General features: G+C 42.5%; 3 protein-coding genes across 6 annotated transcripts in view; all 3 read right to left on the bottom strand.

Annotated features, from left to right (window-relative positions):
* Positions 1-9,859, bottom strand: part of klc1a (kinesin light chain 1a) — a 35,257-nt gene extending 25,398 nt beyond the window's left edge. For all 4 annotated transcript variants that reach the window (XM_079287084.1, XM_079287086.1, XM_079287085.1 and 1 more), the window contains exons 1-4: positions 9,513-9,859; positions 5,075-5,342; positions 3,814-4,044; positions 3,388-3,466 (exon numbers count right to left, since the gene is read on the bottom strand). In XM_079287084.1, the coding sequence (XP_079143210.1) occupies positions 3,388-3,466; positions 3,814-4,044; positions 5,075-5,341 (577 nt within the window). In that variant the 5' untranslated portion in view covers position 5,342; positions 9,513-9,859. The remainder of the gene's footprint in view (positions 1-3,387; positions 3,467-3,813; positions 4,045-5,074; positions 5,343-9,512) is intronic.
* A 1,099-nt stretch (positions 9,860-10,958) lies between these two features.
* coa8 (cytochrome c oxidase assembly factor 8) lies at positions 10,959-15,255 on the bottom strand. The gene is made up of 5 exons (XM_079287280.1): positions 15,025-15,255; positions 14,128-14,325; positions 12,879-12,942; positions 11,941-12,031; positions 10,959-11,090 (listed from the first exon to the last, which is right to left on the bottom strand). Exons 1-5 carry the CDS (start codon positions 15,169-15,171, stop codon positions 10,982-10,984), a joined length of 609 nt encoding a protein of 202 aa, XP_079143406.1. The 5' UTR covers positions 15,172-15,255; the 3' UTR covers positions 10,959-10,981.
* Positions 15,256-16,216: 961 nt separating this feature from the next.
* LOC306790507 (uncharacterized protein) lies at positions 16,217-23,743 on the bottom strand (the record flags this gene model as incomplete). The annotated part of the gene is made up of 5 exons (XM_079286830.1): positions 16,217-16,329; positions 16,528-16,601; positions 18,664-19,391; positions 19,535-20,647; positions 23,627-23,743. The coding sequence occupies 5 exons, from the start codon at positions 23,741-23,743 to the stop codon at positions 16,217-16,219; spliced, it is 2,145 nt and encodes a 714-aa protein (XP_079142956.1).
* Positions 23,744-27,368: the final 3,625 nt, after the last annotated feature.

Here is a 27,368-nt window from a genome sequence, read left to right as displayed (position 1 = left end):
CAGGATGAGGAACGTCTGCCTGTGTAGAAGTGTGTGTGTGTAGAAGTGTGTGTGTGACAATGTATACGTGTGTGATGAAAACACCTGATTGAGTATGTAGCACTCTATTTACTCTGAAGGACAGACACTTTATCTTACTGTGTTTGTTATTGTACCAAAATACCGAGGCCAATTCCTTGCATATGAAAAGTCTCCTGAAGCCCAATATGACGTCTTAACGTCGCTTGTTTTGACCAAAACTAAAGATATTTTCAGATTATTATCGGTAGACATCGACCTGGTACATTGTGGTTCACGGTCGGTATCTTAAACCCCCGAACTCAACCAGTTTATACACATCAAGGCCAGTTTACCAGTTTAGGGAATACTTGAAGGACAAAAAGCCATCAAGTTGCATCATGGGAAGTGTAGGATGCATCTTTTTTCTTTAAACTGTTGCAGGGACTAAAAGTGAAGCTCTCTCTTAAACATCCTGGAGGTTTAATGGAGGTGTTTTTCTGCAGCTCACCGAGTAAACCAAATGACGGATAATGTAAATATTTTGTACAGAAACAATCTGCGCCACTTTAAGCCGAAGGCCAATTTAAATAAAGGCAGGGCTGTCATCACCATTATCTCTTTCCTGCTGATGGCAATTCACCAAAACTGCAAAAGCCCTTCAGACAGGAAAGACATCTAATCTACTCCAGCATGACACACACACACACACACACACACACACACACACACACACACACACACACACACACACACACACACACACACACACACACACACACACACACACACACACACACACACACACACACACACACACACACACACACACAGTCTTACTGTCCTCTGTCATCCATCACACGTCTCCATTTATTCAAAAACACAGCGCACTTTAAGTTCTGCTCATCTGCACACGTGATTTATGTTCCCACTTTTATTTGACGCCATGAAGGAGGAAGAGAGATTTTTGGAAACATGGAACCAATAAACCTCGCGCTTCTCTCCCCCTCCAGGCTTCCACCCATCTGTTTCTTATTCTTTAGCCCTCCGAGTGTTTGTGTACACCGTCCTCAAATGTAGCTCGATTGTATTTACTGTAAGCACTGACGTGTGGGCAACAATGAGACATGTTTATGTGTAAATGGACATGGGTGCAGAATTACGAAAAGAATAAATTGTGTTTATCTCAAACATGACTTATAACTTATTTGCAAGTTGCTGTGAATGATTTCCAACATTAAATAAATCGGACATATACAGTATATACCTTTATATACACGCTACTATCTCAATAACCCAGAGGAGAAGCCTCATTTGATTTTTAATTCATTGTGCAGTATTGACATCTTATGATGTAGAAAGTCAATCTCATGCTCTCCAACTTTCCCAACCAAACGTACAGCTACATTTTATTAAGTGTGTCTATTTATAATTCATACCCAGTCTGTGCTGCTGGGAAAACACTGAAAATCAGCATCACGAAGCCAGTTTTCCACATAAAAACATCAAATCAATGGAGCCCCTCTAATTTGACACAGTATCCCGAAACCAACCTGCTCCGCTCTCTCTGCTCTACAACCTGCTCTACAGTCAGAATTCAGGCCAAAACACAGAAGTCTGGATCAAAACCTAAAATTACACCCACCAAAAAACACTGTGCGAGTGGGAAATTACCACCAGACACGTTCTGGTCGGCAACAGTTGAAAAGCTGGTTTCTCTTTGAGAGCAGAAACTCGGAGAACAAACTGCTCAAAGCAGAGAGAAACGTGAAAAGCTATTTCTTCAGTTAAAGAAGAGCATCAGACTTCAAATGAGCTGCAAATATGTCACGAACATTATTGTTTTTGGATCTTTCTGTTTAGTTCCCCAAACGTCCTCAAAGCTACGGTACATTTATTTATATACATCAGCAAAGTAAGTGCTGTATCTCTTCTGGTTGAGGTGTTGGATTTAACTGTCGTTGAGGAACAGGTTGGTTTAATATGGTATTATAGTACCAAATGTTTACGCATTTAATTCATATTTAAAGCTAAAGTTCACAGCAACACTATGGTCTTTTGCCAAACATTACCTCACCCGACTACAGCGACACAAAAATAACTCGCTGCAGAAACCCTGAGACTATATAACACGGTTTATAACACCACACTGGTTGGGAGTTTTTCACCCCATTTGGCCTCCCTCCAGGCTGAACTAGGTCCTGACTAATGGGCCTTTACAGCCAACACAGCTTCACTGCCACTGGCTGCTGAGCGACTGAAAGAGCAGCCCATCAAACACTGAGGCAAGGGGTGGACATGGAGAGTAGGAGCAAAGAGCAAGAGAGAGAGCAAGAGAGAGAGCGCAAGAGAGAGAGCAAGAGAGAGAGACCAGGAGAGAGAGAGAGAGAGAGACCAGGAGAGAGAGAGCAAGAGAGAGAGAGAGAGAGAGAGACCAGGAGAGAGAGACCAGGAGAGAGAGAGCAAGAGAGAGAGCAAGAGAGAGAGACCAGGAGAGAGAGAGACCAGGAGAGACCAGGAGAGAGAGAGCAAGAGAGAGATCAAGAGAGACCAGGAGAGAGAGAGCAAGAGAGAGATCAAGAGAGACCAGGAGAGAGAGAGCAAGAGAGAGAGAGAGCAAGAGAGAGAGCAAGAGAGAGAGCAAGAGAGAGAGACCAGGAGAGAGAGAGCAAGAGAGACCAGGAGAGAGAGAGCAAGAGAGAGATCAAGAGAGACCAGGAGAGAGAGAGCAAGAGAGAGAGAGAGCAAGAGAGAGAGAGAGAGAGACCAGGAGAGCGAGAGAGAGAGAGAGAGATCAAGAGAGACCAGGAGAGAGAGAGAGAGAGAGAGAGAGAGAGAGAGAGCAAGAGAGAGAGAGCAAGAGAGAGAGACCAGGAGAGAGAGAGCAAGAGAGAGAGCGAGAGAGAGAGACCAGGAGAGAGAGAGCAAGAGAGAGGCCGGGAAGGTCAAAGCAGACAGAGATGAAGAGAGAAAGATCCATGAGGCTTCTTACGTAAGGCAGGAGAAATGCACCAACATATATTCGGTGATGTATATATTCTGACGCTGGGGACATCCACCGAATAGACTTCGGTATATTTCATTGTCGCTGGTGTAACGATTTGTTTTCAGAGGACAAATCCATTTTTAATAAAGGAGTGACATTTTCAATATTCCTGCAACCATCAGGGAGAAACCTGCACATCATTAGTCACAACCTTCAACTGCAAAGTATTTAATGTTCTAGAAGCTGAAGTTAACTATGTCATTCAACTATTGCATAACACATTTAGGAACACTGTCTCCCCACAATCACATCTACGCCCCAAGGACAGGAACTACATTTCATACGTGGGTCCAGGACTGATTATGAATCCCCCCCAGAGTAGAAAGAAGAGGAGGGACACTTACTGCCTGGAGGTTGGTCGTCCTGGTCATCTGGGAAGAGGTCGTCCAGAGTCTCTTTACTGGAATCAGAGTCCTTCTCCTCCTGAGAGGAGGTGTGAGGGGAGAGCAGGAGGACAATGATCGAACTGACTCCATGTTTACTAAATTCATAAAAGAGTATTCTCATGTATCTGCTCATGCTTCTGTAGCATAGGTCCAGTCAAGCAAATTTCACAAGTGTTACAATATTACAGAAATTGTAAAATTGATTGATTTGTATCGAGGCAGAACAAATGAACCACTAATGGACAACTTCAGACCTTTTCTCCTTTCTGTTTGACTTATAGAAACTCTGAAGCTCGGTGAATCCCGACTCTGTTACCGAGCGTCTTTGTTTTGGAGGATAAGACGTCTCGTCAAACACACTCTGAAGAAGACCCGGGGACTCACCGACGGGGACAAGTCCTCGTCGTACTTCTTCAGCTGGTTCATGAACTCCAGGTGCTTCTTCTCCTCCTCCAGCTGGGCGACGCTCTGCTCGCTCTTCTGCAGTTTCTGCTGCGTCCCGGCCAGCTCGTCCCTCAGCCACTGGTTCTCCTGGCAGAGCCGGCGCACCTGAGCCCGAAGCTTCTGCTTCTCCGACTCCACCGAGCTCAGGTGGCTCGACAGCGCCATCATCACCTGGACAAAGACGAGGGGGGGGGGGGTTCTTAACACACCACAGTTGCTCTGGGATGTTTAGGAGTCTGTCTTTAGGGTGGTATAAAGTACACCATGTTTCCCTGCAGTCATGAACATGATCTCATTTGTATGAATTGACTTAGAACCACCTCATAACAATATTCACACTCATAGCTACAGTCATCCTGGGCTGTAGACCAACATCCTTCTGTTAGTGTGATAATTATCTGAAGATATTAAAATATCATAATACCAGAGTCATTGATACATAAGGCGCTATATTCCTAAACAGTTCAATTCTAAGGTGAACAGCGGCAGATTGAGAGGCAGCATCGTGTGTACATTAGGGTTTAAAAACTGAACTAAACACTGGTGTTACTGTGAGGCACTTTGGGTAAAAGCATCCACCTAACAGCAGATGGTGTGAGGTACTGCGAGGGGTATACTTAGACAAAGTGTTTGAGGCATAGAGAGAAGAGGATAATTATGCAGAAAAATATGAATCACACTCTACTTTACAAGAACTGCGAGCTGCCTAAAGAGCTGAAGGTGGGTATTAGCATGGTGCAGTGTATTGCATATTTATATTTCCTTTAGAAGAGGAACTTAGTCTTTGGAGTGCGTATGCTTTGTCTTCTTAGTCTGTTATTATGTGCATCACTTCAGAAAGAGTCAACTTAAGGTCAGTCAGCAGCATCTTTTGAAGCCTTTGTGAAGTCTGTCTCAGACACGCCTCCATTCTAACAAATCTATGAACAATAAATAAGTGATGTACAGTCTGTAGTTTGTCCTTTTAGCTCATCACGTGTGGTGCTGCTGACAGGCAAAGAAAAAAACAACAAGAAATGCCATTTCTGTATTTCTTATACATTTAAAAAAGGAGTGAGAAGAATGGCGGTGTAGTACTGGCTCTTGTTTGCACTGTCCACTTTGCTGCTGTAATCCTGTGAAAGTCCCCTCTGTGGGACTAACAAAGGATTATCTTATTTTATATTTCAGCTGGTGATGATTCACCGAGGACTGACGGTACCTGTGCCTCGCTCAGCCCGAGCTCCAGCATCTCCAGAGACTTGCGGATCATGTGGGACTTCTCCTCCACCAGGACGCCCTCCTCGTCCTGCTTCAGGCAGCGCAGCGTGCCCAGCAGGCCCTCCAGGATGGAGTGGTGCTCCTGCTTCAGGGCGTCCAGCCCCTGGATCACCTGCTTGGTCCGGGAGATGATCTCGTCCTGGGACAGCTTCTCCCCAGGGTCCTCCTCCTCCTTCATGCACACCATGGTGGACATGTCCTCACGCATCCTGCAGATGGAACAAGAGGGACAATCCTGTTTGAAATGAGGCGTCGTCACTTAAGATGCTTTGTGAAAAAGAGCGACTTCAGTGCGGCTGCGATGAAAAGTTGAACGTGAAGCACGGACGATAAACCTGCTGCTGCCTGCTGACGGTTTGAATCCAGATGTGAGGCTCGTGGGCTGCGTGTGGTTTACAGATAACGACAGATATGCGGTGAGGAAAGCTCTGCAGGGAACAAGTGCAGAACTTAAATAAATGATGGGTGCTATAGCTACCAGGCATCTTTTCTTTGGTAACCACCACAGCGTTAGTGTTTTAGTCAGCGGCTATTAGCTTTCCACGTATCTAGTCAGTTTTAATCACCAACCAAAAACCTACTCAAATATGACACAATTTTAGAAAAATCAAACATAACGTTTGTTGTATTTTTGACGTGTTTACAGTCAGTTTGCAGTTAGAAATCACTGCACAGTAAAGTAGAACCAACCCTAAACCTCCATATTCAGGATCACAATATCTCCAATAACAATCAGCGTCTTCGTGCTGCCATAATGCGGTCACAGCACATAATCAGATCCTGAATCCGCCCTGGTGATTAACGAGGCAGACTGACAGGAGTGGCAGGTAAAACTGATGTTATTATTATGCAAATATGAGCCAAAAACACTGCACATTAATATCGGTTCCTCTCACATTGACTCCGCCCCACTCAATCCTGACTTTCTTTGCTTTGTGTTCACCCCACCCCCCCCACCCCCCCACACACACACACACACACACTTAAGAGGATTATGACTGATCGCTTCGGCAGCACTTGTAGTGAGCTTCCTAATAAATCTCTGCGAGCCGTCCAAACTGGATAATTACAGAAACACTGACTGAAGTTGTGTTTCTACTTCACGGCTCCATGAAGAACACAGAAGTGAAACAGCTCTCAGTGTGACTCGCTCAGCAGTCTTCTGCTTAATGCTGCAACGACACAGGGAGTTGGACCAGCCGGCCCACCTCAGTATAAAAGCTGCTGTGGTACCAGAAGACATTTTGAAAAGATCACATTAACTTCAAACTTGTACTCAACCACATTTGAAAAAGGATTTCCTAATATTGTAGGCAAACCGATAAAGCAATATTGTTCGTATTTATCCTGTTGTTGGTGCTTATGTTTCACTTTGTTTGTCAAAATCAACATCAGATCCAAATGACACTTGAATCATTATATTCCCATCAACACCTACAAACAGAAGAAAAACAACTATTCTCATTATAGATTAACCTGCTGGTCGTTTTTCTCAATTAATTGACCCGTCATATGGTCAATAAAACCTCAGAAAGAAGTGAACAATGCAGCCAAATAAACCATCAAATCCTCAAAGTGAAGAAGCTGGAACACAGGTGCGTTTTCTATTTTAGCTTGAAGAACGATTCATTTAACTTACAATACTTATACTATAAAATAGTTTACAGTAATTCCACATGAGAATTACATGAGAATCAACAACACAGAGCAAGGTCGACTTTAAACCACTGGAAACACCCAAAACTGCAAAGAACGAGACAACTACCACTGCAGGCAGAGTAATACAGAAGTGAAAGTGACAGCACAAGCCTTTTATTCTGGGCATCAGATGAGTCTCAGAGCACACAGCACCACAGGGAAGAAACAGAAACTACTTCTGATGTTAACTTCTGAAATGTGAAATGTAGCTTGAAGCGGAGCGCCCGGGGGACCCTGCAGCTCTTCATGTGAGCAGGTTAAGGCAGAGATGTTAGTCTATTGGGAGGCTGGTGGGGGGGAGGGGGGGGGGGGGTTCGGGTTGTGTTTGGGACCAACGAAGAAGAGGAACAGTGAGTGTTCTGCAGGAAGAGCAACACCACACAGAAACGATCTGAGTCAGCAGGCAGTGGGCTGAGTCATTGGACAATGAGAGCTGTGATTCAACATTTACAGAACATTAGCCTCTTGCTAATGTGTCATGTGATAAGTTATTGGCTTCAGGGTGAATAAATCAGGCAGTCACGAGACAGGACCCTGCACGGCTGAAACGCAGGAAGAGACGAGTATGATTGGGATCAATAATTGACAGATTTGACATCAACTTTAACCCAACTCACCAACAGAACTGCCTGGTTCCGTGTTAAACTACGTGTCTTCTCCTAAACGGAGTCTAAGCCCTCACATGACATGAAGAGCACCAATGACTTGCTGTATATTTCCACGAGCGAGCCTTGGGCGAGAGGTTAAGTTGATCATTGGAATCAGTGAAGTAGTTTGAGATCTACGGGGGCAGGAGTGGCCCCCGAAGGCTGAAAGATACGCGATAAGAGAATATACCGGATTTATTTCTATTACAGACACTGCCTTTAAAATCCGGAGGAACTCGTGCAGTCTAAAAATTATTTCTCAACCCAGTATATATATATATAGTCTGTTTAAGACAATGAACAACCCTAGAATTACTAACGAGGATCTGAGGATTATATTCTCTAAAGTTTAGACAAATCAATAAAAATAAAATAGTGAAAACGCAGATGAAAAACGTCTTTAAGCCTAAAGTGATGTCTTCAAATTGCTTGTTTTGTCCCACCGACCTTCCAAAACCCAAAGCTGTCCAGTCTTAAGTACTTTAAAAGAAAGTGTCTATGTCACAGTACACAAACATGTTTAAGAAACAAAACACATCTTACATTTAGTGTTATAATTCAAAACAAATGAAAATACTGATGTTTTCAGCTTCAAAAATCAGTATTGGTTAGGCTATAATTCAAACACTAAAATTCATAATTACTTCTCTGTACTACATCTGCAGTGTTTTCAGCAGGCGTTATGTTTTCGCTGTACGCTGGTTCACCTGCAGAAGAAAGAGCTCCGTGCAGCTCAAGCCAACCTTGCAGCGACAACACATAGTTGTCTTTTCACACCAGCAGTGAACACACACACCACACCCACACACTTCTGGGATCTCTGAGCCAACAACAAGCCTCCCCAGAGAGCAGAGGGGTGTTAGCCTGCAGGTTGTCATGAGTACTCCTTTGGGTGGATTAAATATTAAAGACCACAGGACACAGTAAACAAAACTCAGGTACTGAGATATAGATATTCACTACTCACTTGGAGACAGAATAACTGCTCGTTTGATCTATTTAGTCTCCATCTTTCTTACAACTACATTTTAAAACAGGCGTAAATCTTGAGGAGCTTCAACATAAACATCAATTAAACAAATGCATCGATTGAGTCTGTTCACCTGCACTTTACTATAAAACACACCAGGGCTCAGACACTTTTACCACATTGTCTTTGTTATTGGACACCTTTGTCTGCATTTATGTCATGTTTTGGGTCCAGGGTGTTGGTGATTCCCTGTTAAGGTAATGCAGTTTGGGATTGCAACATTCACTACAGCTAAAACAACCACATACACTTTGTGAAAGGTATGTTTTGAACGTCTGTTGATGCAACTGATGGCATAAAATTGACATTTGTGTCACATTTCTGTGTGTGTTCCTGAGATTTCTGTCGTGCACTGAGTCCTACATTTCAAATATTCACAGACACCTCTGAGTGTTTCCCAGCTGTGAGTCCTCACACTGAGATCCACTGTCCCTTCTGAAGCAGTCTCCTGAACACGCTCTGAATATCAATGAAAAAGGGGAACATCCAGCTATCACATGACAAAACATCCAGACTGTCGCTGTGAATGCACTAAAGCCCCAACAAGTGCATCTTTTCCCCGGCATGTTTCAGCTCCTGCTGCTGCTTTAGTCCCAGCTATCTCGCTTACAAATGGATTAACCTGAAGAACCAGTTAGTTAATTCCTCCCTGTACACACACACACACACACACACACACACACACACACACAGTGCTGAAGAAGCTCTCTCAGTGACAGTGGATGTGCTCTAAAGCGTCTAATTCCTGCAATTAGACGTAAACACGGAAAAAACACATCAAAAGGGGTTCATCTTTAAAACGTATATAAAATGATATACATTAATAATAATTCAAAATGCTTGTTGTTTGACTACTTGAAAACAACAGGAACATTTCTGTCAAAAGTGGTTAATTAGTTAGCTGATGATAGAATTCCAAGAAATACACGGAGCCATGGATACAATTCCAAGAAATACACGGAGCCATTGATACAATTCCAAGAAATACATGGAGCCATTCCTACCGTTCTCTATGACATCCGATGTAGCGTCACTGTAACGTCCGTTTATCAATTTTTACCGTCTGAATCACGTCTTCTTTGAAATTTAGGTTGTTGTTCTTTTAACCGACACCGTCAGTCGATAATAGTCAGTGACTAAAAACACAAATATCCACAAACTGTGTCCCGGCTGACGCTGGTCTTCACTGCATCAACCGCCGTTAAAATGATGACCAGCTAAAGCTACATAGCTAGCCCCCTAGCTGTCAAACAAACAACAACACAGGCTTTAGTCGGAGCCACACGAGAAAAGCCTGTTCTCATGTGGTTCCATTGCAGGAACGAGTCCACATTAACAACTTGATCGTGAAGATGACAGCTCGCTGGTCCACTGACTGACTGTGCGGTGCGTGAAAATGGCGTTAACCGGCAATGATGTCATCGGTAATGACGTAATCCCCGCCCGGGTTAAAGGAGAAGCTGCGGTGCAAGTGAATCAGCCAGATTTATTTTAATGCTTTTAATACTTCTTCTACAGTAAAGACAAAATACACTAATGTGTTGGTTGTTTGGAGGAAGTATTAACAACTTTCACTCAAGTAAAAGTTGCTCCCAGTAAAAGTTGCTTCCAGTAAGTTGCTTCCAACACAACACAAAACACCTGTGCAATATAAATACACTGTGCAACACCACAATTATCCTGCCTGTATATATAATATTTTAGTTGTTGTGGATTTTCTACTTATTTAATATTCTTTACTGTTTTATTACGTATTTATAATACTTGTTTTGATCTCTTTTACTACGTCTCTTGTTTGCACTATGCTGCTGTAATCCTGTAAATGTCCCCGCTCTGACCAATAAAGGATTATCTTATCTTAAAAGTACTAATACCACATTGTAGAAATATTGAAAATGCATGTATTTGCATTAAAAATATACTTAAAAGTACCAAAAGTAAAAGTACTCATGATGCAGAACTCAATTATTTAATGTGTTCATCACTTTAATGTTGCAGCTGGTAAATATGTATCTTATTTCACTTACTCTGTACACTGGTATAGTTTAACCTACAATAAAAATATACCTTTTTTGGAATTGATTTAAATTTCTTATAAATAATAATATCTGCAAAGTGAGTAATGTTGTCATAATGCAGTGAGGTACAAAGTTCAATATTTGTACTTTAATACAGTACTTGAGTATGATTTGAATGATGATGAATTGATGTTTATGCTGATGGGAGCTCAAGATTCATGCCAGTTTTAAAATGTAGTTATAAGAAAGATGGAGACTAAATAGATCAAACGAGCCGATCTTCTGAGCAGTGAATATATATATCTCAGTACCCGATTGATTGAATCAACCACACATCAGAAATAGAGGACAGAAAAGAGATTTAAATCTTCAGGTGAGTTTCTAATTCAGTGAATAATATGATAAATAAGCAGTGAACACAGAGAGAGGACGGTGGGTTAATATTGTATTTATTATCAGCTGTTTTTCTTGCTGTTGTATCTTTCAGTAACAGTTCTCCACATGTTCTTCATGGCCACTCGGGCCATGAGCAAGGTGATGGTGAAGTTACGTCGGTACCATTCCCTGGACATGAGGAGGAGGGAGAGTTAGTGGCACAGTGATACAGGATGACTTACCAAAAACAAAAATACAGTTTTACAGAAGATGTTTAACTAATTTGATGGTTGTAAATTGTTATTTTTCCCCCAAACACAAATCATTTTATAGTATTTCATACAATGGAGGTAACAAAAGGTAAAAAGGTGAGGGAGCAAGGGAAGAAGCAAGGAAGGACAGAGAGAAGGAGATGAGGAAGAAGGAGAGGAGACAAAAGAGGGAGGGAGAGAAAAATTAAAGGAAGGAGGGGAGGAGGAAGGAAAGGGGAGCGAAAAGAGGAGGAAGAAAGGAGACAGCGGTAGAAAGGTGAGAAAGGAAAAGAAGGGAGCAAGGCACAAAGCAAGGAAGGACAGAGGGAAGGATGGTGATGAAGTAAGAAGGGAGGTAAGGAAGGCAGAGAGGGAAGTGGGGGAGAAAAGGAGGACAAGAGGAGACGGAGGTAAAAAGGTGAGAAAATAAGGAAGTAAGGGAAGAACAAAGGGATGGCAATGAAGATGATGGGGAGGAGATAAAGGGAGAGAAGGAGGAAGGGAGGAAAGGCAGGCAAAGAGGGAGGTGGGGAAGACAAGAAGAGGAGGAAAGGAGACAGAGCAAGGAAGAAGCAAGAAAAGGCAGAAGGAAGGAGATGAAGATGAAGGAGAGGAGAAAGAAAAATAAATGAAACTAAATCAGACGCAGAGGTGATGTGTTATGGACGAGTCTCTCACATAGAAACAAACTGTTTTTGAATGCTAATTCACAGAAAGCTTTGTTCTTCTCGAGGTTCAGTTTGATTTAAAGCCCAGCGGCATCATGGGAAACAACCAGAACAACTCACTTGTTATAATCTGCATGTCGTGTTACGTTTGTGTCCAGGAAGCATTTGTAAAACACGGCCATTTCTTCACTGTTCAGGGAACGCCGGCGTCCTGGGGGGGAGGAGTGAGGACACAGGAGATGATATTATATACAAAGGAAGCAGTGAGGGAAGGAAGGGAATGAAGAGGGAGGTACGGAAGAAAGGCGGTGGAGGAGGAGACAGAGGTGAAAAAAGGAAGGAAGGACGGGAGCAAGGGAAGATGTAAGGAAGGGCAAGGGGAAGGTGATGAGACAGGAGGAAGGATGTAGGTGAGGAGGAAGGGAGGAAGGAGAAGAAGACAGATTTAAAAGGTGAGAAAAGAAGGAAAGAAGGGAGTAAGGGAAGTGGCAGGGAAGGACAAAGGGGAAGGAGATGAGGAGGACAGAGGAGACAGAAGGAGGGAAGGAAGGAAGGAAACAAATGCAAAGAGGGAGGTGAAGGACAAAAGAGGAGGAGAGGACACAGAGGTAAAAAGGTGAGGAAGGAAGAAAGAATGGTGCAAGGGAAGGACAAAGACAAGGAGATGAGGAAGAACGAAAGGAGACAAAGGGAGAGAATGAAAAAGCAAGGAAGGACAGAGGGAAGAAGGAGATGAAAGGAAGTGAGGAAGGAGAGAGGCGGAAAGGAAGGTGAAGAGGGAGATGGGGAGAAAAGACGAGGCGGTGAGGAGACAGGTAAAAAGGTGAGAAAGGAAGGAAGGGAAGAAGCAAGGAGGAACAGAGGTAAATAGATAAGACAGAAGGAGGGAATGAAGGAGAAAGGGAGGGAGGAAAGGAAGTCGAAGAGGGAGGTGGGGGAGAAAGAGTGGGAGGAGGAGACCACAACATTTCATCACATGGTCTGACATCAGAGGATGTGAATAAATGTAAAAGAACAATAATTGAATCTTCATCTGTTGAAGAGCTGCGTGTTCTGACCTTGCTCGTCACGCACACTCAGGCCTTTTGAGTTCAGCTGTGAGAAGATGAACGCATCTTTTTCCTGCAGAGAGCATAAATATGTTTTTATTTATTTAAATCCAACAACAGAAACAAAAAGCCAAGAGTCAACACAATGAGCCACATCTAACTATTCTAAAATAAATAAATGAGACAGGATCGGTCTAAACAACAGAGAAAACTTCACAAATAGTTACAATAAAAATATTCAATATTCCTCTTTCCTTTCTCGTCCAACGAGCCTGTTTTAATTAGAATGTTTTAAACCAATATATGCATAAGACCAGTCATGAATGTCTATTTATTGTGTTGTAGACAGAACCCCCGTTATAAAATGTATAATATTAATTTAATAAATACACAAACCAAAACATTTGGAAAGTCACACATTCCCATGAAATAAAAATAGGTTTTATAAAATATCTTCATTGTTAAATAGTATCAAACTGAAGTTATTTAATTCCTTATTAGGTTTGAACTCAACAGCAACAGTTCTTTGTGCGATGCTGCCCTCTGCTGGTGGAAACAAGAACTGACATAAGAGCTCAGCATGCAGAGGACACTTTAATGTTCACTGACGCGACACACTTGATCAATAATGATGACCGTGATCATGTGATCGATTGTTTATGTCATTGAAAGAGGGAAGGAGATGAGGAGGAAGAAAAGGAGACAGAAGCAGGGAAGGGAGATGAGGAGGAAGGGAGGAAAGAAAGGCAGAGAGGGAGGTGAAGGAGAAAAGAGGAGGAGGATAGGAGACAGAGGTTAAAAGGTGGGGAAGGGAGCAAAGGAAGAAGCAAGGAAGGACAGAAGACAGGAGGAGGGAAGGAAGGAGATAGGAAGGGAGTAAAAAGGGCAGAGAGGTAAGTGGGGGAGAAAAGGGAGAGAGAGAGAAGACACAGGTAAATAGGTGACAAAGAAAGGAAGATGAGGAAAAGGACAAACGGGAAGGTGATGAGACAGAAAGAGGGGAGGGGGGAAGGCAATAGAGGGAGGTGATGGAGAAAAGAGGAGAAGAGACAGAGGCAAAAAAGGTGAGGAAGGAAGGAAGGAAGAGAGAAAAGAAATATGCAAGGAGGGACAGAGGGAAGGAGAGGAGACGAATGTCGTATTTTCACACAACAGTGTGTGGCCAGTGAGGTGTTTATGAGGTCTCTGAAGTCTTTATCTTGTATTTCATGTTGTTGTACATCATCCTAGTAAATAGAGTCGTTGAATGCATCACTACCTTGCTGAAGCCGATGTTCTGTTTGGTCCAGAAGTCGTGATTCCAGTCCTCGGTCTCCTGTCTCAGGTGTCTCAGACGTCTCTGCAGCTCGGACTCGTTCTCGGGGACGCGGTAGACGATTGGCCGAAGGTTGGAGAGCGGGTTCGGTGGACCGATCCAGTCGTGCGTGGCGCTGGCCGCTGGTCTGAAGGGAGATCTCTGCATAGAAATAACAACCGATTAGACGCTATGCTACATTATCTGCTACATTAACCCACATTTTTTTCAGGCTCTGAACTTGAGCTTCAGCTCTCTACGGTGGCCCGGAGGGCTCAACACCCTGCAATTTAAAAAGAGATTCAACATTGTACTCTTATAACAATGTCAGATTCACGATTGAGAGTTTTAAAATATATAAAGCAGTTTTTTTCTTATTCCTTTTCAAGTCTTGGTGCATACATTACCCACAATGCAACTGGGCCCGGTTGGAGATTTAAGTGTGTTAAAGTTAAAATAAAGCAGAAACTATTCACCTCCTAAAGAGTGCAAATACAGATATTCGATACTTCAGCTACTATATTTAAATGATACATAAATACAAAAAAATCAACTATACATGATGATGTATTCTTTTACATTAAAATAACTCAATCTTGACCAGTTCCAACATTAAAACGATGAACACCTTCATGCATCAACATTTTACTGCACAAACAGTACTTTTATTTATACTTGTAATATGTTTACATGGTGGTGTATTTACTTTTCCTTACATATCTTAGTGCTTCCTCCATCACTCGTATTACCTACTCTAACAATAATATGATCTGTCAAACGTGGACACGATAACACTTCCTGGAGATGAACTTTTCAGAATAAATGTCCTGCAGCTGTTAGGTTGCGTGTTATTGTACGAACCTTTGTTTTTTTGTCCTGCTCGGTTGCCAGTTTGGAGCTGCACTTCCGTATATTCAGTGCTGGTGAACTGCGTGGAGCGTGGAGGGTAAAAGGACAGAACATCCTCCGTGTTAAACAGCCCGCTGCTGCTGTTGTCTTGGACGCCATTTTTAATCAGCTGAAACTAAACAACTGTTTTAAAGGAGAGGTACTAACACTGCTACAGTAACAGAGGTGTTAATAGTATCCTACTTCAAGAGAGTTAATGTCGGTGTCCTTCTGTAGGCGCAACTTCCGTTTGGTCACGTGATTCCCACAATGAAAAGATGGGCTCGGAAACTCTACCGGCGCAGCCCCGGATTGAGCGAGACGGGCGGGGTTTGAGAGAGAGAGAGAGAGAGAGAGAGAGAGAGAGAGAGAGAGAGAGAGAGAGAGAGAGAGAGAGAGAGAGAGAGAGAGAGAGAGAGAGAGAGAGAGAGAGAGAGAGAGAGAGAGAGAGAGAGAGAGAGAGAGAGAGAGAGAGAGAGAGAGAGAGAGAGAGAGAGAGAGAGAGAGAGAGAGAGAGAGGTGCCAAATGTTGAAAAAACAATTTAACTAGATTATATTGCATAGTTTATGGAGAATGAAATTTGTCTTACATATAAATAAAGCATTTATTTATTTCAGTATTTATTTCAGCTTTTAATTATTCTTTTATTTCTGTATTCAAGCATTTATTTAAGCATTCATTTATTTATTCCTGTATTTATTTATTCATGCATTTATTTATACTTAAGTCATAATCTGTCCTCCATAGTTGTCAGTGTGTCTGATGAAGGTAAAAAGGGTCAAACAACTGGACAAAGGCAGATTTTTCCAAAAGGACAGTTTGTGTGCCAAGTTGTTTTTCTCACATTAAAGTAATTTCCGGATAAAGAAAATCCTCCTGTGGGGAGCACTGCTATTGTCCAAAAGGTTGATTGTAAAACAGCCACTCCCATCATAAATGTGTGTCTAGAGATGTTATTCAGGACATGTTGGATGCAGTTGCAGGGAACCATAATTTACAAAGATGCAGTCAGAGTTCACTGAGCTCCGGCTTTGGGTGGAACCCACTCGTGGATCTTCTTGCTTCTGGACTAGTCTTGCTTTGCATCGCTCTTCAAAGTCGTCGTCTGTCTGTAGAGTGAACATAAGGTAGCTGGCTTAAATGACAAGCTCATTCTTTTCTTATTTATTTGACAAACTGCAGGTCGTGCAATTTAGCTGGATCCATGCGGCCGTCCACCTCCCACATGGTGTTCTTTCCGTTCATCTCTGAGGTGTAGATCACCCAGCAGTGACGTCCTGAACACGTTTTGGAGACAAGAGTTTATTAATCCAATCTAACAGGTTATTTGTCTGCGACAGATTAGTTCTAAAAGCGTGATACCCAGAACCCAAATCTGAATATCCTTTGCAAAATACTCCTGACAACTACATTGTTTAGTAAATCTCCTGCAGTGACTGGTTGAAATCATGCACATTTGGGGATACTCGACTCACCAAAGAAGTCGTTCTTTTTTTCCTCAAAGTATTTATTTCCATATTTATCCACACCAACCTTCACATCATTCACCCTGCCAATGGAATAATGACAGTCAGGTAGACAGTCCCAAGACATACAGTATGGTCAACATTTCTACCAGTTTATTTTGCGCAAACAAGCACTGTGAACCAATTATATAAGCTGACATGTTGCTCCAATTAACACAATGTGTTGACTAACGCTAGCTATAGCATGTAGCATCCTGGGCATCACTGGGAATCAAAACACCGCGGCTTTGAGAGCACCCGTTTGCAATTTTGCATTAACGTGATCAACCAATGATTTAACTTGCTGCTCGGACCACTGATTCACCAAACCTGCTTGCTTGCAGTCTGTGTTCCACCACAGTCCCCGACGCTGCTCTCATGATTCATTTTTTTTTAGAACGATAGATTTGATTTTGTAGCGAGTAACGAAGGTTTCAGGGGAAATGTATCGGAGTAAAAGTATCAGTTTTCTTTGCAAAATGTAGTGAAGTAAAAGTAAAAGTCAACAGAAATATAAATAGTAAAGTAAAGTACAGATATCCAAAAAAAACAACTTAAGTACAGCAACCTAGTATTTCTACTTCGTTACGATACACCACTGCCCTACAGGAGGTGGTGGAGAGGGTGGTCCGGGTTATCCAATATGGATAATGGTTTCTTCAGTGTCCTCCTCTCCACCACCTGTTCCGGATTGTCTGGTTTGCAACAAATGATGGCGCCGGCCTTCTCAACCAGTTTGTTCAGTCTGTTGGTGTCTCCGGCTCCAATGCTGCTCCCCCAGCAGACTACGGAGAAGTAAAGTGCACTGGCCACAACAGACTGGTGGAACATCTCCAGCATCTTGCTGCACACGTTGAAGGATCGAAGTTTCCTCAAGAAAAAGAGTCGACTCATCCCCTTCTTGTACACAGCGTTGATGTTGGTCTTCCAGTTCAGTCTGCTGTCGATGGAGACACCGGGAACTTGTACTCCTCCACCATGTCCACATCCTCTCCCAGAACTCTCAGCGATCGTGGAACCGTCGTCTTCCTCCTGAAGTCGACCATATTGATAAATATTTGATTGTTGTTTTCTATGTAAAAATGTTTTGCTTTCCCATCTCAATAAAAAGAGAATATAAAACAAAAGATATCCACTCACAGCAACCGTTGGATACACAAACTACCAGCAGACATATCAGAGAAGTTCAGGAAAAGTTCATTCTTTAAAGTAGTTTCCTTGTACTCCTCACCACCGTTACTCCTGACGTCTACCCTGCTTCCTCCGGTAACCAGTCGCTACCAGTCGCGTCAGTTATGGCAGCTTTCCTCTTCTGGATCCGGGCTCTTGGTAAATTGCCAGGTTTAGGTTTTAACGGCTAGGATTACAACTAAAACCGTAAGGGATTGTTAAGTGGACCGGTCACTAGGATAACCATTCAGAACTCTTGTTGTTAAACATACAATAGATTTAACCTTTTACTGCCACTTTTACGAACTAAGTTAATGAATTCTCTTGAGAAAGTTACTTTAAATGCAGATTGGATATTTATTGCAGGATATATTAGCAGGGGCACAGCTACAGCTCACATACAAATAATACTATACTTGATTAGATCAGTTTACAATTTCTTCTTAGATTATACTCATTAGATTCGTTGCCGAGGCGGCTCGGTGGAGCTGGATAAAAGATGTGATAAATCCTTTTGGCGTTTTTAGGAGCGAAGGTCTGGCCGAACCTTCGGCTCCTCCTGCGCGGTCAACGACGTCTGTTCAGCGATCCTTCAGGCTCAGTACAAAGTCTTTTAGGGCGGCTGTGTCCATCTGTTGTCCGGTTGTTAAAGTCAAACAGGGGGGAGAGGAAAATCTCCGTCTTTCAATATTTGTTCACGAACGGCTGTCTTCTTTCCAATGCACAGGCATCAATGGCTCCAAAGTGAAAAATGTGCTTGGTTACAGTGTCGTGTTATTGACGATGTTTGTTTCAGCACTGTCGGGTGGGAGCTGTGTGGGGTGGTGGGTGGGGGGGGCGATGGAGGAAACCGCTCTGGGGACGAAGCTGTTCCTCAGCCTGTTTGTCCGGGTTTTGATGGCCCTGTATCTCCTTCCTGATGGCAGTGGAACAAACAGAGAGTGACCCGGGTGAGTGGTGTCTGTGCAGATGTTTCTGGCCTTCTTCTGGAGACGGCCCCCATACACAGCGTCCAAGTCAGGCAGGGTAACTCCCACAATCCTCTGTGCTGTTTTAACCACCCGGGCCAGGTCCCTCCGGTTGTCTGCTGTGCAGCTGGCGTACCACACAGTAAAGCACTGACACAGGATGCTTTCGATCACACTTCTGTAGAAGTTAACCAGAAGTGCAGGGGGCAGGCCAGCTTGTTTGAGCTTCCTCAGAAAGAAGAGCCTCTGCTGGGCTTTCTTCACCAGGTGTGATGTGTTCAGGGACCAAGTGAGGTCTTTAGTGATGTGGAGCCCCAGGAATTTGATGCTGTCCACCCTCTCCACCTCCTCCCCACTTATGTAGAGAGGAGAGGGTGTGGTCTTCCTGGATCTCCTGAAGTCCACTCTGACTTCTTTGGTCTTGGTGGTGTTCAGGACCAGGTTGTTGTCCGAGCACCACTCAGCCAGATGTTGGACCTCCTGTCTGTAGTGTGTCTCGTCGTTGTCGGAGATGAGTCCCACCACAGTGGTGTCGTCAGCAAACTTCACTATTGTGTTGGAGGAATATGTGGCGGAGCAGTCCTGAGTGAAGAGGGTGAAGAGGGCCGGGCTGAGCACACAGCCCTGCGGTGCACCAGTGTTCAGGATGGTGGTTGTTGTCAGGTTCCCTATCCCCATATTGCTGCTGGTGAGGGTCTGGTACATGAGACATAGGAACAACCCGAAAAATCTACATTGAGCCACCGCCCTATAGGCCCACCGCTGGAAGTGATATGCGGAGGGGTGATTGGGTAAAAGGGCTAAAGGGGATTCTTTCCTGTGTGAGTTTTCATGTGTGCCTTTAGATCTCCTTTGCGCTTAAATCTTTTATCACAAAGTGAGCAGCTGAAAGGTTTCTCTCCTGTGTGGACTGTCATGTGTTTCTTTAAAACCCGTTTATACGCAAAAGACTTATTACAGACTGAGCAGCTGTAAGGTTTCTCTCCCGTGTGGATTCTCATGTGTTCATGGAACACCTGTTTATATGCAAAAGACTTATTACAGACTGAGCAGCTGTAAGGTTTCTCTCCTGTGTGGATTCTCATGTGTCTCTTCAGATCTTCACTTCCAATGAAACCGCGATCACAAACTGAGCAGCTGTAAGGTTTCTCCCCTGTGTGGCTTCTCATGTGTATCTTTAAAACCCGTTTATATGCAAAATACTCATTACAGACTGAGCAGCTGTACGGTTTCTCTCCCGTGTGGATTATCATGTGTCTCTTCAGATCTTCACTTCTAATGAAACCTTGATCACAAACTGAGCAGCTGAAAGGTTTCTCCCCTGTGTGGATTCTCATGTGTTTCTTTAAAACCCGTTTATATGCAAAAGACTTATTACAAACTGAGCAGCTGTACGGTTTCTCTCCCGTGTGGATTCTCCTGTGTCTCTTCAGATCTTGACTTCCAATGAAACCTTGATCACAAACTGAGCAGCTGTAAGGTTTCTCTCCCGTGTGGCTTATCCTGTGTCTCTTCAGATTTCCATTCTTGCCAAATGTTTTCTCACACTCAGAGCATCTAAATAGTTTCTCACCAGCACTACATCTTGAATCACTAACATGGACTTCATCAGGTTTCACAGAGTTTAAACCTGACTGAGGTTCTCTGGTCTCCTTCCATGCATCACTGTCATAAGAGTCTCCAGTGTTGTCATCAGTATCTGGTTCTGGATGTCTATCCGGATCTGAGTTCCTGTCTGATTCTGGTCCTCCACAGTCCTCTCCATCAGCTTCCGTTTCCATCTGTTCAGTTTGTCTTTGATGAAGCTGTGAGGACTGAGCTTCCTCTTCATCATCCTCACTCTTCACGGGAGTGAATGAGAACTTGACATCAACCTCCTCCAGCCCTTGAAGCTGCTCTCCCTCCTGACTGGTCCAGAGTTCCTCCTGTTCCTCCTTAATGTGTGGGTCCTCCTGTTCCTCTTTAATGTGTGGGGGCTCTGGGTCCTCCTGTTCCTCTTTAATGTGTGGGGGCTCTGGGTCCTCCTGTTCCTCTTCAATGTGTGGGGGCTCTGGGTCCTCCTGTTCCTCTTCAATGTGTGGGGGCTCTGGGTCCTCCTGTTTCTCTTCAATGTGTGGGGGCTCTGGGTCCTCCTGGTCCTCTTTAAAGTGTGGGGGCTCTGGGTCCTCCTGGTCCTCTTTAAAGTGTGGGGGCTCTGGGTCGTCCTGTTCCTCTTCAATGTGTGGGGGCTCTGGGTCCTCCTGTTCTTCTTCAATGTATGGGGGCTCTGGGTCCTCCTGTTCCTCTTTAATGTGTGGGGGCTCTGGGTCCTCCTGGTCCAGACTGGAGCTCCACTCCTGCTGCTCAGGGGGAACCTCTTCTTTAACCACCAACAGCTGCTGGACGTCTGCAGGAAAACAGTAAACACACACACAGACGTTACAAAGAAATATTAGTGTTGGAGCTATTTATTTGACATTGTATTTTGTTATTTAATTTACAAGTAGTATTGTTTAATTATTGTAGATGTTTGATATATTAAGATTGTTTTTTCTCTTTCACAGTAATTTGTTTAGTTATATTATTTTTTGTTGTTTGGTTAATTACTGTGGGCACCTGTTGCTATACATATATATATCAGGGTGCATACACATTTTGACCAATGGATTTCCATGACTTTAAACCAAATTTAGAAACGTAGTATTTAAACTAACAATGAGAATTCCAAAGCATACAGTATACCTTTAATGACACAAATGAATGAGAGACAATCGTTTGATTAAGAGAATAAATATTTATCAATATACTCTGGTTGACAGGTATTCATAACACTGACGCATCAATAAGCGCTTTAGTAGGTAGTAGCATCCAGCTACTACATTGCTTTCCCTTTTATAGTGCACATTTTAACAAAACATTGAGTTGGCAACTAACTCTTTGACCATAAATCAACAAAAACGATTTCACATTTAACAGGTTTATAAAACAACATTCGCAGAACAAGCGCTTTCTTTTTGTTTGACTGACACACACACACATGCACAGACACAGTTCTGTCCCCTTGAGAGGCTAGTGAGAGAGAATAGCTGGTGGCAACCTGACCAAGTTGTAATGAACTGTCCACGGGACCTTAACTGAACTTGCCAGATTTGCGTTTCATTTCTGCAAGCTTCGCATCCGTCTGCTTTTCAATCTCCAGCAGAGATACCTTCTTCTCTTTTGCAGTTCGGCGGAAGCTGTTGGATTTGGTGATGAAGGTCAGTTTGTTTGTAGCTTCTGCTTTCTCAGAATATTCATCTGCGGATTTCTGAAGTGCGCTAATATCAGTCTCCATTCTTGCCCTCTTCTTTTTCAAGTCATCCAGCTGATCTGTGAGTGCCTTTCTCTTCAGGTTAATGCCTTGCCTCGCCTTCTTTCTCTTCTCTTCATCCAGGTACCCATGGTAATTCTGCCTGGCTCTTGCAGCTATAGCTTTGCTAGCAGCAGCGCTCTGATGTTTGCTTCCTTTAGCATGGTTCGCTAATGCCGCCTCTCCTATGTTTGAAATGTCAAATGTTTTGCCACTACACAACCTACATTTTGCTCATCCCTGGTCTTTGTCTGTTGCAACCCATGACATGTATTTTTCCATTTGTCGCCAAGCATTGGTTAAATATACACCATTCCATGACTTTTCCAGGTTTTCCATGACCGTATGAACCCAGATAGATAGATAGATCGATCCTGGGGTTTCTTTGGCCCGATACGGGGCTACTTACTGACTCAGCTCTCTATTAAAAGATTGTCGAGCTGGTGTTATTGCAAGGGAACTCGCCTGGCTCTGCTAACGGCCGTTACTCCCGACGTCTACCCTGCTTCCTCCGGTCTGCGCTCACTCGGCCGAGGGGCCACCCTGGCCCCGGGCGCTCCTACCAGTCGCGTCAGTTATGGCAGCTTCCCTCTTCTGAATCCGTGCTCTTGGTAAATTGCCAGGTTAGGTTTTAATGGCTAGGATTACTTCTAAAACCGTAAGGGATTGTCAAGTGGCTCGGTCTCTAGGATAACCTTATAGAACTCAGTTGTTAGACATGCAATAGCTTTAACCTTTTACTGCCACGAGAAACATTTACTACTTAAGCAAATAAGTGTCTGTTCCCCCTCCCTTTCTGAACACATGATCTTCATCCCACCCTTATGTGTGAGTGCGTATGTTTATGGAAAGAACCTTGTATTCCTCCGCGCCTTGTTCTGGGGCCTAGCGCTCTTTGGATTGTGCAATCGGAGTTTCAACAGGGCTTGAAGCCGCGTGTCCGCTTACGGGACCGCCGCCCAAAACATCTGTTTCTGATTTCGCCCTCCCTTACTTCCCCAAAACCTCTCCCTGAAAGACACACTCTTCACATTTCAACTCTGATACACAGATTATTGTTGGAATGCTGTTAAGCATTCCAACAACAGGGACATCATCTTCGCCCTCTATCAATTCTTTAGGGCATGGGGGAATTGCTCCATCTTTTAGGGCACAACATCATGCAACAGGTCCGACTCGCTAGCTTCTAAGCTAATTTTAACATTACCGCCAATGGGGTAATGCTAACCGCGATTAGCATTAGCGAATATAATATATCTTCGTACATCTTTTCATCAAGAATTAAATAGACTATGTAAGCAACTAGTATTAATTAAGGTTACATGTTTTAATCAACTCTTATGTGACCATGAACATATCACAGAGAACAAACTTGTACTTTAAGTGTAAATATTTTCTGTCATCTAGAAGCTGAGAGAACAGATCAGAAGAAGAAAAAGATTCATTGCAACCGAGTCTCACTCCAAACTACATTAAAAGTTATCAGCCGGAGCATGAACAGAAGAAATAAAGAGAACCAACCTGCTCTGTGTACCGGTAACCGCAGCTGAGGGTTGAAAACAGCGTCCAGTAGTTTCTGTTGTTGCTCGTTCTGCTCTTTTGAACGAGAGAGTTCCTCCTCGTACTCTGCTATCGTTCTTTCAAACAGACCAAATATCTCTTCAGCAGCCGCAGTTAGTCGCTGGTTGACTAAACATCTCAGCATTTGGACTTTAGACATTTTCACTAAACTACAGAAACTTTTCCTCCAGACAAACTCCGTGAAACACGGTTTGCTCACTCTGACCTACGCTGTGTTACCAAGTGACGTTCGGGTCCGTCTACTTCCTGCTAGCATGCTAACTTCATTAGCTCCGTAGGACACCAGGAAACAATCCACCAGCGACAGAAACGTTTCCTCCAGACAAACTCCGTTAAAAACACCGTTTACTCTCATTAAACTCTGACTAGCGCTGTGTTGATAACTTCCGTCCTCGTGGGTCTGTTTCCATCTAGCATGCTAAGCTAACTTCATTAGCGTTGTAGGCTACCGGGAGATGAGTCGTCGTCTTCTTCTTCTTCTTCTTTCAGTTTAATGGCGGACTACAAACCAACGTTTAAGATGAATGCCGCCACCTACTGGACCGGAGTGTGTAATATCATGACTTTATGACAGCTATCATTTAAACACACTACTAATGTTATTTAAAAGTAAAATTAAAAAACAAAAAAATTAAAATAAACTTCCCTTAGAAGTTATATTCTGAATATTAAACCCGTTCCATTCACAACATGAAATAGATTCACATGACCTAATCAGGGAGATGCAGACAGTTGACCAAAAGCAGAGAGTATATGAAATATGCATCTTCATCAAAAGAGAAATTCTTGTTTTAAAATATCAAGCTTCTCTTTAATAGTTGCCTGCCTGTTTGTTGTCGTTGTTTTCCATTGACACTGAAAACACACAATGAGACACAATGATGGATCAATATTCACCGTTGTCATGCAGCAGATTAGTCGGCTTTATGAAGCTCACTTTGTGCCACATTAAACAATAAAAATAATAATCTTAATAATCTGTGAAAACATTTCAGCTGCTGTTACAACCAGGACTGATAGTTAGAAAATATGGAATATAATATAAATTTAAAGGTTTTCTGCAACCTGAATATCTGCTTTAAAACACAATGGAGCTGAAAATCAATCAGAAAATAAAATTTTCCTTTTTTTAAAAACACAAACTTGAATTTCTTTCACTTTGTTCCTAAAAAAATTAAAATGGTAAATAAAGATTACTTTAACCCCCAACGATTCAGCATCATAAGCACTGTATAAACATTTAATACATTCTTTATAACGCACCATAATGTATCTTTATGCAGACAAAAGGACGTTTTAAGTATTTTGTAATGTCCAGTATTTGTGATTCAATTATAACTTCTCATATGAAGACATATTTTATACTATTATATCTTTATTTTACTTCATTGTATTTCACACAGCAAGGGAGTGTTGCACAGAATATTTCATAAATCACACGGGAGCATAAAAAGATAACAGAAGCATATCAGCAAGCCAAGGTGCATCACAAAATAAAATATGTTTTACAATATTCATGTGTTTGTATTTGAGAAATGTCATTAAGAAACTAACTCTACAAAAGGAGTTACAAAAGGAGCAGTGGTTGGCTGGTTCACCCTAACCACTATAACCAGTATTACCACTGCTCGACTATCCCCTGCTGATTTTGCCTGGGTTCTTGCGGATCATCAATGTCCTCTAAGTTGATGAAGAAGACCCTGCTCATCGTCATCAAGTTGGTCACCTGACTCCAAACTAATGTTGTGAAGAACGCAACATGCTCTGACAGTTGCACTGACAGTAAACAAATGTATCAGTTATTTTACAGAATGGATTACTGGACTTTGTAAAGTATTTCTTGTTCTGTTGGAGACCAAGATGGCGTTACTGTTTCAACAGCCAATCAAAGTGAGCATTGCAACGTGCTGCAGAGAGAAAATGAAGAGTTGATTGATTTGATCATTTTTTTTTCACACACACACAAATGCACACAATTAACTGCAGACAGGAGATTGTTCACTTTACTGTGACTTCAAATCTAACAGAGCCACTTCAAAGCAGGACTCTTGAATCCAGTCTGCAGAGGTCCATACGCTTTCCTATTTTACATTCCAACTTATTTCATGTGCCCTATCTAATTGTGATTTTTAAATATATGTGTCTAATAACTCCTGTTTCACATCCTCATGATTACTCACTGAAAAGACATGTTTTTGAGCCCAGACTCGGAAAAAAATAATCACAATGGAAATCAAGTGATCTACTTTATTTAAGTGCCTGGATGAATTAAGGCACAAGATGGCGCTATCAGTCTTTAAAAAAAAACTCATTCTCCTTCAGCATCTACCAAAATATGTTTTATTGGTCAAACACTCTGGCTAGATTTGTAAAATTCTTCTAAAGATCGTTTTGATCTATGTAAAGAAAAACATCACTTAAAGCCTTTCTGTTCACATAACTCCGTCAGCTTTGGGAGGAACATCAACTGATTCAGAAAGGGAAGTTGTAAGCATTGGTTTGTCAGGATTATTTCAGCAAGCATACTGCACATTAGTCAGATGATTTATAGATTATTATGTGAACAATATTGTGTTTCAATTTTATTTACATGTGTAGCTGAGACATGAAGGTGTAGTTTGCGGTGTTATTTTGTAGGAGTCTATTTCCTGTAGAGTCCAACAGTGTTCAATGCAAGTGTCAAGTGCCTCAGTGGACGTCTGTAGACACACGCACACCAAATGTCACTTCAAAAAAGTTCTTGAAGTCACAAAAGTAACATTACTCATAATTTAAAACAACAACCAGCGAGTGTTAGCCAAGTGTTAACATCAATGTGTTTAATGTATAATCTTAATCTGTGAGAGTGACATGTATAGCTGTCATTTAAACAGTAAAACAAACAGAGATGGTTTCTGTGGTGGAAAAAAAATCTCTTTAACCTCTCGGAGAGAAATAATCACAATGGAACTTCTTAAAGTACTAAAACCATATTTAATGAACAGACACTTCAATACTAATTCAGCTGAATTGATAGAGCTCTTTCCCCACGGATGGTTCGGAGATCTAACAACAATAAAAAGACAAAGCAGAGTATATATGCACGTTATCTCGTCTCCCCTCCCTTCACCCTCCCCCTCACAGATGTTGTCGGCCGCTTCACCCACCAAGGCCAGCTTCCCAGCCTTCCCGTGGGAACAGGGTTAGGCTGGTATATGCAGGTTTAAGTGAGACAAGTTATAACTAAAAGAACCATGTGATAAATTTCCACCACAGTTTCTCTTTTCACAGGCAGCATAGTGGCCCACTGTGACCCTGCAGAGTCCACAGCAGCAGCATCTGGTCTGAGAGCCTGGACGTTCACAAGGACCGCAGAAGAGTAATTAATGTTCCTCAGTGCATTTCTGGTTCTTTTTTATTTGCATTTAAATGTGTATTCGTCCAAACACACCAACACCATACACACATACAAAAACAAGGCCTGTCAAGACAGGAACTAAATAAATAAAAATAATTTAAGAAATTACATGAATCACTGAACTGAGTCAGTAAAATCAACGTCCTTTTCTGGAAGATCAAAACAACTATTAAATGTTTGGTCCTTTGCACCTTTATACTAATCTAATAATAATAATAATTAAAGTGAGGAGTACAGGGAAACTACTTTAAAGAATGAACTTTTCCTGAACTTCTCTGATATGTCTGCTTGGTAGTTTGTGTATCCAACGGTTGCTGTGAGTGGATATCTTTTGTTTTATTATTCTCTTTTTATTGAGATGGAAAAG

This window comes from Melanostigma gelatinosum (assembly GCF_949748355.1).
Source record: "Melanostigma gelatinosum genome assembly, chromosome: 16".
Taxonomy (NCBI): Eukaryota; Metazoa; Chordata; class Actinopteri; order Perciformes; family Zoarcidae; genus Melanostigma; species Melanostigma gelatinosum.
This window is presented reverse-complemented; position numbering and strand designations above follow the sequence as displayed.

Bases quoted from the DNA above. Each gene is read 5' to 3' on its own strand.
- coa8 (XM_079287280.1), bottom strand. From the start codon at position 15,171: ATGGCGTCCAAGACAACAGCAGCAGCGGGCTGTTTAACACGGAGGATG. The intron at 14,326-15,024 runs GTTCGTACAATA...ATTTCTATGCAG, and splicing joins AGCAGGACAAAAAAACAAAG to AGATCTCCCTTCAGACCAGC. The intron at 11,091-11,940 runs GTGAGTTGTTCT...CCTCATGTCCAG, and splicing joins CGACATGCAGATTATAACAA to GGAATGGTACCGACGTAACT.